General features: G+C 39.6%; 2 protein-coding genes across 2 annotated transcripts; both read left to right on the top strand.

Annotated features, from left to right (window-relative positions):
* The first annotated feature begins 135 nt into the window (after positions 1 to 135).
* On the top strand, positions 136 to 3,871 carry LOC143466008 (uncharacterized). Its single transcript, XM_076964586.1, has 6 exons — positions 136 to 710; positions 1,214 to 1,333; positions 1,409 to 1,740; positions 1,864 to 2,099; positions 2,477 to 2,634; positions 2,778 to 3,871. Exons 1-6 carry the CDS (start codon positions 197 to 199, stop codon positions 3,056 to 3,058), a joined length of 1,641 nt encoding a protein of 546 aa, XP_076820701.1. The 5' UTR covers positions 136 to 196; the 3' UTR covers positions 3,059 to 3,871.
* A 2,727-nt stretch (positions 3,872 to 6,598) lies between these two features.
* LOC143465220 (uncharacterized) lies at positions 6,599 to 10,423 on the top strand. Its single transcript, XM_076963411.1, has 3 exons — positions 6,599 to 7,390; positions 7,592 to 8,016; positions 9,626 to 10,423. Exons 1-3 carry the CDS (start codon positions 6,886 to 6,888, stop codon positions 10,184 to 10,186), a joined length of 1,491 nt encoding a protein of 496 aa, XP_076819526.1. The 5' UTR covers positions 6,599 to 6,885; the 3' UTR covers positions 10,187 to 10,423.
* Positions 10,424 to 11,259: the final 836 nt, after the last annotated feature.

Raw genomic sequence — 11,259 nt, 5'->3', positions numbered from 1 at the left:
TCATTGCTGGTTTCAATCACTTAACATTCCAGATTTTGTGCGAGGTGCATATTACGTCACAAACAGTGTTTCAGAGACATAATGCGGTCACTTCAGTGGCACGGGCCAAGTCACCTTGTCCGGCAAAAATTTTATTTAACTTTCTTGTGATTTTAGCGTTATTACAGTATGTTGTTCTGTTAGGTCTAACTACGACATGTTTGAAGACATGTCAGCAGATGGTTTATGTGACAATCTTCAGGCGATGGCTGAATTGGATTCTTCGGAGCTGTTTCAAGATGTGCGCGGTATAACAAGCGATACAAGCAATTTATTGAACTATTCGCCACCGTATGAACTTGGCAATCTTGCAAGTAACAATATTACTGGACAACATATGAATGGCTTAAAACAAGTTCAGAGTCGTTGCTATGGTGATAGTAAGGCCGTTTTTTGCAATAACTCTATGCAGCAACTTAATCCCAACAATGCGTTTGTAAACGGTGAATCCTTTAACGCCGAATACAGTCAACCCAACAAAAAACAACACGCGGCCACAGTCACACCGCCCGATACGCCGGATTCTGATGTCTTTGAAGAAGCCCCAAGTAGAATTGTTGCCGACGCCAGCCAAGACGAAGTCAAATCATTGCGCCCCAATCATATATCCAGGATCGGCCAAATACCGGAATTCAGCGGTAATTCTGTCGTCTTCGATGATTCGGACCCGGGTAAGCTTAATGGTTTGTTTGCTTTTTAAAAATCGACACTGCCTGAGGCGAATGGATCCAACATTTCCTACAGTACAGATTAGGGATGGGTCGCGAGGAAGATTATTACGGCCCGTGCACACGAGAATAGCCTATATAGGTCGCATACCGAACATATTTATATCAGCACCATAAAATAAAATTTTGTTCAGAAGCTGCTGAATTTTTTCTAACGTTTCTGTTAAAGCATAAAAGTTAAATGGCAAGTGACACCTAAGTTCTTTTGGTAAATCATTTTCATTCCAAGAAATCTTGTTTCTACTTAAAGCTGCCAAACTTGATGTTAATTGCTCACTAAAGTCGATAAATGTATCAAAGGTAATGTTGTATTCTGGTTTGCCACTTGTTAATAGGCTATTCACATTCGTCCGAATATTCCACCTTGGCGATATTCACCAAATGTATTCGGGTTTGTATCGTCCTAGGCTATCCTTAGCACAAACATAACCATCCCAATTCTACAGATTTGTCTTTGTTTAACAACCTTAACGATGCCGTCAATCTAGCGCCAGTAGAAGCAGGGCCAAACGCGACTGATACCGAATTGAAAGAATTAATAGAAGAGTGTGGTGGAGGCACAGTTGGTAAGAGGTTTTTATGTGCTTGATGGCTTTCGTGCAGTCGGCAATGTGCGTAATACTGTTTCTTATCCGATATAGACGTTCCAAAAAACTGGACAACGCCCGAAGGGCAGGGATTATCGCTTTCACATTGGCCACAAGGCTCCAACGAAACAAATGCACTGAGTTCTAACTTGGTGGCGCAAAGTGGGAACGTGGAACCACCGGATGACTGCACGTCAGGCGTCGACTCTCCACCAGAAAGTATTTCTCCCGGCGACTCCATTAAGCCGAAGAAAAAACGTAACCCACGAACAGTGTACTCCACCTACCAGCTGCAGGAGCTGCATTCCTACTTTAAGAAAGTACAGTACCTTGCGTTGCCTGAAAGAGCTAGACTTGCCGCCAATCTAGGGCTCACTCAAACACAGGTATTTGCTGCAACGATAGTCGATAACTATGCTTCACGTCTACTGTGACAACGAAAACCTTACATCCAAAACCACCTTTCTTAGGTTTATTATTTATACTAAATATTTTTGTACGAAACGAAGGTGAAAGTGTGGTTTCAAAATCGGCGTTCTAAAATCAAGAAGCTGCTGAAAACGGGCGCCATTAATGACCTCGATGATGCTGGGATAAAGAGCGTGGTTGATAACCAGGCTCCGGAGTACGAAGACTGTAATTTCCGGAGCAATACTGGACAATTGAATCTCGCGCAAACCAACAATCACCATGGCGTACAAGAAAGTTGGAACGCTCCCAATATGCCATGCATGCCAACTGAGGGGTGAATTTGCCAACTAAATGTGTTCACTTGTTACTCTTATCTCGTATTTAGGCTAAGAACTAAAGCACCAACTTCAGGGTGTAAATTAACGCATTTATGATCGTTGCTCTAGCTCAGTGGTTTTCAACCTTTTTCATACCGCCACCCATTTTAACAACCCAATGTAACTAACGACCCCTTTACAAAAATTTTGATTCTGGCATATGTAACGACCCACCCGGGGGTCGCGACCCCCAGGTTGAAAACCATTGCTCTAGCTATAGTAGGTTAAGATCGTTTCTTAGTAATTTACAGAATATGAAATATCTCTTTCACATTTCCTTTTAGCTTAAAGGGTGCAACAATTTTGACATGTAAACTTGTATTTTATTTTGCAGTGCGATGGCTTACGGTCAAAACACCAACGTCCCAACATACCCCATGCAAGAAAGCGCAGGTGCACCACCTTGTGTTCAAGAAGGCAATATGTTTAAGCCAGAAAACCATTTCCAATCGAACACAGTTCAACCAGCACATATGCCAGCTGCTTACCAAGGTGCAAAGCCCAGAAATTTTAGTTATATGGTCATTAATTCAGCCTGTTTTCATGTCATTTTTAATTTCATGTCTCGTTTTTTAAGATCTTTGTCACCGATATTCGACAAATTACTAAAAGTTTTTGGATTCTGCTTTTTACAGATCATTCAAACATGTTTTACGCTCCGTGCTACGACCAGTTTTCAAGAATGCACGCAGCAAGACAGCAGAATCACCTCAACCCGCGTGCTATCAACAACGGCACGCCATTTTCTGCAAATCAGAGATATTTGTCAGCCCCACCAAGCGACGGAATGAATTATGACAACCTTGTCCATCCTGCCAACAACAACTACATTCCAAACGTTGCCGGGGGCAACGGCATGCAAAATAGTTCAAACCCAGTGTGTGGTTTTTACAGCCATAAGCCCAGCGTTTGGTGAAGAAGCGGCTTAGACACCCGACGATGCTTATGCTAATGCTGTAGCTGAAACACTGGCAATTATGGCACTTATGGCACTTTTTTACGCCATGTCCTTTACAGTATTACAGGGAACTGATTTATAATAATAATTTATAATTATTTTTTAAAACATTTTGATATAAACTTTTTTATAAGCATTTTTGTAAATGCCTAGTAGACACTGTAGACGCTTGCCTTTAAGGTCACACACACCTTTCTGAAGCACACACGTTTTTCATTTTTCACAAGTTTTTTGTCTTCCTTTTTTTCTGCTTACCCTTTTACCAGCAACATATTTGCGTAAGGACCACAAGCCAATCAAAATTGCGAGAACAATCGCGTAAATTGTCGCGAAACTTTTTCTGCACATGGAATCGAATCTGCACAAGTTTTTGTCACCGATTATTTATCACTGCTTTTTTCTGCACAAGTTATTTTGTCACTGGCACTCACTGGATGTTTTGCCAATGTTTGCTGTTCGTATCGTGGCGCTGCCAGCTAATTTTGTATGTAGAATGCTGCTGTATTTGCGCTATTGTGTGCTCCACAAAATGCTCAGTCGAAGTCAACATAACATTGTGATCCTCTGCATGACGTCATAACACCAAGCTTTGCTGAAACCGCGCGCAATTTTGCGATCGAGTTACATTAAATTGATATTGTCCATTTTGTTAAACTATTGCTGGTGACAGTCACATAATTTTCTTTGATATTATTAAATTGGTGAGAATAAACCCAAGAAATCAACGAAAGTATGCCAAGAAGGTCGCTAATGTCTGATAGTTGGGAGCAATTTCTGTCTTACAGAATCCAATTCATCGGCGAGCATAATTGTCTTTAAGGAAAATATTGCGACTTCAAAGCGGCGGTAGAACACGGCACGTGACATCGTGGCTATGATCACCGATAAAAAAACATTTCGACCGAATTTAACTTTATTACGTCACTTTATCGTTGGAATAATCTCGTTCCTCGGGTAATTTGAAACCCACTGTAGAGTCCATGAAAAGCAATTATTCTCCGTTTAAGCTGAGGAAACTACAGCGAGGACATCTGTAGATAGGCCTACTACCAGCGTGCTGGGCAAGGGGAAAGTATTTCGCCTGCAGACGTAAGATTTGTCGTAAAATGATACGCCGTAAGATCGTCAGATTGGTAATTGTGTCTCCCAAAAGGTGGGAGAAAGGCAATTATATTTATAAATGAAGGATGCCTTTCTTTAGTTCATCAAAGTCGATTGCCGTTGCGTTGCTTGTATTTCTTGCAAACATCAAAAGAGCTCAGTGCCTCAAACGGAAAACTGTTGTTTTTGTTGTCGGTGAATTAAAGTACAGCTTTCACTTCTCTTAGTTAACTCCACCTTAATGGCATATAAATAAATAAATAAAACTCTGCGGGCAAACAAGTGTTTTTTACAAAAATGTTAGCACAACATTGGCATGCTGTTGCCGTTTTAATCTCTTGTCGTCTCTTTAATTAATCATAGAGCTCTAACAATAGCGCATTAATATTGCATATGCGACTGTGGTCACTGGATACCTTCCCAGACTATTAGGTTTGTTACCATACACTTACAATTAGTTAAGATCTCGCCACTGTGACACAATAAAAGCTCTTGATTTGTCTTTTTTATTATAGGTATAGCCGTTTAGTTAATTTCGGCATTATTATTTGATAAGGATTTTAAAATTGTCACAAAGATATAGGTTCGGAAATTTAAAATCTAAAATTCAAGGTATATTTCTTCAACAGTATAGGTCTATATTGTGTGAATGTGCAACATAACAGTAACTGACTGTTTTCGTACGACGTACAAAACATATAGTTTCGCCCTAAACTGTCATTTGTGACCATATACCAGCTGAGATTAGATAACATAATTAAAAAAAAAGCGAAAAAATGTTCCAACTTAGCACGCTGGTGGTCCTGTTGTATGCTTAGGCGGTCGTTAGCTGTGGCGGTTTATTAACGAGCTAATCGACAAACTAAGTTGACTCAATTGGTACCGTGTATGCATTAATTACGAAAACTTAAAATAAATGAGTTAAAATTAATGAGTATATTACCATACTTATTTGTTTATATTTTCTCTGAATTTGGACAAACATTTACGTCCGATACATGTCAGATTAATTTTTAAGTAAATATAATTCCTGCGCTTGCAGCTTTATTTGCAACGGTATGATTGTTGAAGTCGATTCGATTTTTCTTACACTTTTCATCTATACAACTTGTTAAAACATTTCGAAATGCTAATACGGCAAGAACTGCATTGGTTTTCTGTGTTTGATTTATCACTTTTAAAAGTAGGTTTATTTTGTCTCGTGAAATTTATGCATAATTCAACCTTTTACAATTTTATTACTCAGCCTTGTCGTGGGCATCGCAACGATGGTGGTGCGTCATCACCACAACTTACAAATAATAATGTAAGCTACCGCCTTCAAAATGGCGAAAGAGATGTTAAAGAAAGTACCTGTTGAACGTTGTGTTTGAGTATACGCGTACGCGCATTTCAAGCAGTATTTCGTAGTACACTTTGGAGAAATCAACTGTAAATGTCAGTTGTCAAATTTTATGGTCGAGCGTTCGCCTTACAAGGGCGAAACCAGAAAGCTACGCGAGCGATACTACTTCAAAAAAGATACACGTAATTAGAACTGAAATTTAATCTGATTAAAGACTAAAAAGTAAATAATCGCGACCGAAAATATAGTTTTACATGCGCTTTGAGGCAAATATTGGGTCATAATAATGGAACTAGGCTGCATGAAAAGCGCTGTGAGTCGCGTAACCCCCGAAAATAGTTGTTTTATTGTTGAAACAGAAAACCGGTGATTTTGTCGCGATTTAAGACGCGCTTGAGCGCGGAAAAAGGCGGCACTGATAAAGTTTCACTGAAGACAAGCAAATCGCGCGACCCGAGTTTACCGTCGCTAAAGGGCAGAACGGACGAAGAAGTGAAAAAAATTACATCGACGTTTTTCTTTCGTAAAAACAAATCACCCGAAAATGAATGAAGTATATAATTGAAGTAAGACGAGCCGAGATTCACCTGCTGACTAGGACAGCAAAGTCCCAATTGAGGTCAACATTTAATGCCATCTTTCAAAGAGTTCAATCACGGTAAAGTTGATCAAAGAAAGGTTTAGAAAGTCTGTTTATGAACAAATGTGAGTGAAAGGAAACGTCGGAAAGGAAATTTTGTAAAACCGATTTTGGCGGTCATCATACATTTTCATTTATTCGTCCCATATACGTGACAGGCTTTAGAATTTAGATTATATAATTGGAATACGGTCAGCCATTAATATTTGGATATGTCGTTATCTTACTAGTTTTTAAGTTATACACAAAAGATACATAAAGAAAGTTATATAGTTATTGACTTAACAGTTATAGATATTGAACGAACTTCGCAATAGCCTACAACTATGAGCTCGAAGAAAAGAACAGTAAAAATTTATATGGGAGGTTTACCTGAGTCGGTGCCAGGAACATCTTAGTAATGCCGATGCACCGTCATGTTTATAAAATAATTTATAAAGAAAAGCTTGTGAAAAAACGACAATTGTAAAAACCAACAATTTTGCCCGAAACATGAAAGCAATTTAGGAAAGCAAATACATAGTTCTACCTTTACGTCAGTCATTAAGAGATCATCTATTTTAAGTATATGCCTGATACACCTAACATAACACAGTCTTGTATTCGGTTTCCAGGTATTCACAAAAATTTGACAATTTTCATTTGGTAACAAACCTAGAATCTTTGCTCTACCGAGATTTACTAGCAAAGGAGAAAGCAATGCAGGAAATGGCAGTGGCGCCTTCATCCAGTCTCCTGCTGTCAAGATCTGAGTCTTTATCCAGACCGTCTTCTTCTTGTTCAGAATCACCTGTTGGAAGTTGCAGGCCGTGGCATCAAGAGATCAAACGAGAGCCACCGGATTACATGAGTGGCATCCGCCAGCAGAAGTCTTCTGGATTTCTTCGCAACAACGATCTCGCGCAGAATCCAACGATAAAGTCTTATACGGTGCCGCCGCACACCGGCGCAGGATCAACCGCCAACTCTTCGTTTTGTCTGCAAAGACCAGTCTTCTATTCCTCCGGAACCTCGTATCCTCCAAACATCAACTACAATTTTTCAGGAGCAAACGTCAAACCTCCCGTCTCGTCGTTTTTCGATTACAACAATGAGATCAACAACCAAGGATCGTGCTCCAGGTCTTCTCACACATTCCAGCCTGAAACCTACGGCTTTTGCAAACGAAGCGAAGCTTTGCAATCGAGGCTTGACTTTTTCAATCGTAAGTGAATTTATTCAGATTCTTGAAAGTAGATGTCATTATCAGATTTATGAGTTGTCGATGTCTTACAGCTCGAAAGTTATTTGAGGTTCGCGCTATAGGCTGACCGCTGAGGATATGTGATTATTAAAATGAAAAAAGTTGATTTAAAATTTTCATTTTACGGCTTGTCTAACTCAATCTTTTGTATTTTTTTGTAAGATTCGCCAAGAATTACTCCGCAAATGTCCGCTCGTCACACTTTCGATTTGAACAATTCGCTTCAAGCAACGCTTCAGGCTGACCCGCAATCTTCGCTGCCCTCATCCACCGAATTTGATGCGCCTGAAATGGTAAGCAACGAGGCCAGGGTTGCATCAAGCGGTTGCTATGACAACGGAAGAGAAGAATCGCGAAGGGAGAGCTCGCCCTCGGAGCCGGATTCGAATTCTGAAAACCAAAATGGCGACAGCGACGGCGGCGGTGGCGGGCAGACGCCGGGGAAAGGGAAAAAGACGCGAAAGCCGCGCACGATCTACACCAGCTATCAGCTGCAGCAGCTGGTGCGGAGATTTCAACGAACTCAATATCTGGCACTTCCTGAAAGAGCGGAACTTGCGGCTTCCCTTGGTGTAACCCAAACGCAGGTGTGGCGTAAGAATACGTTATTTCTATCCCCGAGATTTGGCTATGTCGCATCTAACCTGCAATTTCATAAATCCATCTCAATATATTGCGCGTCTTCGTCAAATTTGCCGGATATAACCCGCTATATGTTAATAAATAAGCAGCTGTATATCTCTGAAAAAAGCAAAGTAAAGCCTTTAATCTAAAATCAGTTAAGTTTGGTCATACGTTCAGTCATGACGTGTTGCAAAACCTTTTGAAATTACAAATTTCCTTTCAGAATTTCTCCAATCCACTATATATTAGCTGTGCAACAAAATAATCCGTCAAGTATATTGCTTAACATTTTTATAAGAATTAGTTGCAACAAGTCTTTTTGCTTCTGCTCTCGCCCTTACCAGAACATAGATATATACTAACGGGGAATTAGATTAGTTAGTGAATTTAAGTAATACTGTAAGGGTGGAAATTATCTTGTAACGAGCCGAGAAAACGGAAGGCAATTGGGTCAATTTTTCCTATTAAAGCGATTTTAATAAAACGAGCCCATTTTAAACAATCAACGAGCTAAGTGCATCTCTATTATATTAAAAAGCAAAAATGTTTTCGTTTTAATAATAGGTTGCAACAAACGCTTCGTTTTGCCCAGATACTCCAAGGAATATTTTTTAATTCTCAAAACCGATTTTAATTTGACTGATACAGACACCTTAATCAACGTAACCGTTTTAATGTCAAGACATGATGCATAAAAAATGTCTATAACTAAAACGTGTAATGAATAAAGAAATTATAATACATTTTAGATTTGTGGCAACTACTTTTGACGATATAAGTATTATTACAATTACATTAAGTTTTGAATTTATTTAATTCAAAAAGTAAATTTTTTATTTGCTTATTCACGGTTTATTAGTGGAATAAGCAAGTGTAAAAGTACGCATACAATGCTTGGTTCCAATAACATAAATTTCCGTGAATAAGTTGTGGACGTTACGTTATGAATCATAACCCATATTAATAAAAATGCTGTTGTATAATAAAAATTGTGCAGGTTATTTTTTGAACTTTTTGCATACAGCGCCGTTTGTCCACTTAAAAATACCTGAGTGTGTTAATTAAACAGAATTTTTTACAGAATGTTTTGAATTAAACATTTTCTCACATGAGACAAAATTCAATTAATGCAATGAATGGAGGTTGCCGCTAGATGTCCCATAATATAATCGCTGTGATCTCTGAAGCCCCGTAAATAATTCATTTCACGATTCAGTTTTTAAAATTGGCCTCAGCAATGAAGGTGAACCAATTTATGAAACAGAAGATCTTTCAAAACGTGACGTGATCGACACTTTAAGTTTGCCTTGCCATAAAGAGACTCATCTAAATTAGGCAATTTTCTAATCACGTGATTGACACGACAAATGGGTCTTGAAAGCAGCATGGAAGGTGCGATAAGGGCACAGAATGAAAAATGACGATTTCTAAGTGGAGGCAATTTGGCATGACTGTCTTCGCTTGATAGAAAAGCTTTCGAGATGAACTTATCGCTGCATAATTTATAATTTTCGCAGTGTATTGCAGGATTTTCGGTGTTTGTTGTCAAAATTATAACACGTATACTTGCAGGTGAAAATCTGGTTTCAAAACAGAAGATCTAAATTCAAGAAACTTCTGAAGCAGCAACTCTTGCATAAACACCAAAATGGAAATGACATAATTATGACGTATCCGGGTTTTAACACGTCTAGTGAAGACAACAGTGTCGAAACAGTGACGTCATCGGCCTCATTAGAACCCCATTACTTGAACGACACATCACAATGGAACACAACTGCGACCGCCAGAGACAATTCCGTAATGGAGGCAGAAACGTACTCTAATTTGTCCCGGATGACATCATATCCGGGATGTATGACGTCATTTCCCAACGATGTCGTGGAAATGGCAAGCGAGCAATGTGGTGTGAGATGGAACTATTCAATGGACCCGGCTCACTACAACCCCTACTCTACAATGACGTCACAAATACCCCGTCAGCCAGTTAACATAAGCGGAGGGGCAAGCCAACAAAACTTTACGGTTTCGGGACATTCCTCGCTTCCCGGAACCGAACCAAACCCGGCCCGGCATGGATCTTCCGCAGTGGGGAGCATGAGAGGCGGGGCGCATTATTGGGCAAGCGCATGACAATGACCCTATTGTTTGCTTTTTTGGGTTATCTCGGCTAATACCTGGAGAAACTGCTTTGACCGCCTGACGTGTGCTATGAGTCAGTGATGTCACGTTGAAGTCATAGCGGTTGGAATCCATAAACATTAAATTTGAGTTGACAATTAACGCAATGTCAAATGTTTTATGTATTGTCAAATACGTACTGATTTCGAAATTATGTTTTAAAGCGGTTTTCCTAAAAACGAAAATGGAAATAAATTCATTTAAGAATTGAATAGACGTGAAAGTGGTTTTGAAATCGCTTGGTGCAACAGAAACTGATGCCGTTTTGGTAGTACCGTAGGGCGTAGGCTACTAGTAGAAAGGGTCGACTGTGCTTTAACATTTCTCACAAAGGCCTGAATATATCACAGAATGAACTCATTCTTTGTACAAAACAAATCGATGTTTGGGGACGAATATAAAGAATCTGTGTCGGTGGATTGAGCGGAATCAGATCCCACCCTAAGCTGTGATTAACTAACTTGCTACCGGGTAGGCTTAGGTATCATAAATCTGGATTATGTCGACACAATGGTCAAATGTTTCCAGTAATAAATCTCCAGCTGGCTGGGACTAGTTGTTATTAATGTCGTTCGCGTCCAGAATGACGAAAATCAAGGGTTGGGTGAAAGCTTCTTTTAATAACTTTGACGATAATGACCGGGCCGAGTAGCGAAGCGTATCACGTAGCGTCGGACTGGCAACCGATAGCCTGTTATCTTCAAATACCAATCGTTGTGAGACGCAATATACGGGCCATGTTGTTTGCGAAAATGTTGTGTTATGGCACGCGATCCGGAGAGAGATACGTCAATTACCCTAAAAAGTCACAAAACCTTGATACTGTGTTGCTTGAAAGTTAGATAAACGTTTCGAATTCCTACAAGTCTTCAAATTTAAAGTGGTTGTCGCATGCGTGGTTTTGTGAAATGTGCTTGCCTACATGATTTAAAAGTTCACATTTACTAATAGTTTATCGTAAACTTTCCGCTTTTACTGTGACTTCAGTGACATGTTAACTTTGCTTTTTATTTATCTGGCACGAG

Source organism: Clavelina lepadiformis, chromosome 7 (assembly GCF_947623445.1).
Source record: "Clavelina lepadiformis chromosome 7, kaClaLepa1.1, whole genome shotgun sequence".
Lineage (NCBI taxonomy): Eukaryota > Metazoa > Chordata > Ascidiacea > Aplousobranchia > Clavelinidae > Clavelina > Clavelina lepadiformis.
The sequence above is the reverse complement of the archived record's forward strand: the minus strand, read 5'-3'. Positions and strand labels throughout refer to the sequence as shown.

Coding starts and splice junctions, on each gene's coding strand:
- LOC143466008 (XM_076964586.1), top strand. CDS start 197: ATGTTTGAAGACATGTCAGCAGATGGTTTATGTGACAATCTTCAGGCG. Junction 1,741..1,863: donor TAGGGCTCACTCAAACACAG/GTATTTGCTGCA, acceptor TACGAAACGAAG/GTGAAAGTGTGGTTTCAAAA. Junction 2,100..2,476: donor CCATGCATGCCAACTGAGGG/GTGAATTTGCCA, acceptor TTTATTTTGCAG/TGCGATGGCTTACGGTCAAA.
- LOC143465220 (XM_076963411.1), top strand. CDS start 6,886: ATGCAGGAAATGGCAGTGGCGCCTTCATCCAGTCTCCTGCTGTCAAGA. Junction 7,391..7,591: donor GAGGCTTGACTTTTTCAATC/GTAAGTGAATTT, acceptor TTTTTTTGTAAG/ATTCGCCAAGAATTACTCCG. Junction 8,017..9,625: donor TTGGTGTAACCCAAACGCAG/GTGTGGCGTAAG, acceptor GTATACTTGCAG/GTGAAAATCTGGTTTCAAAA.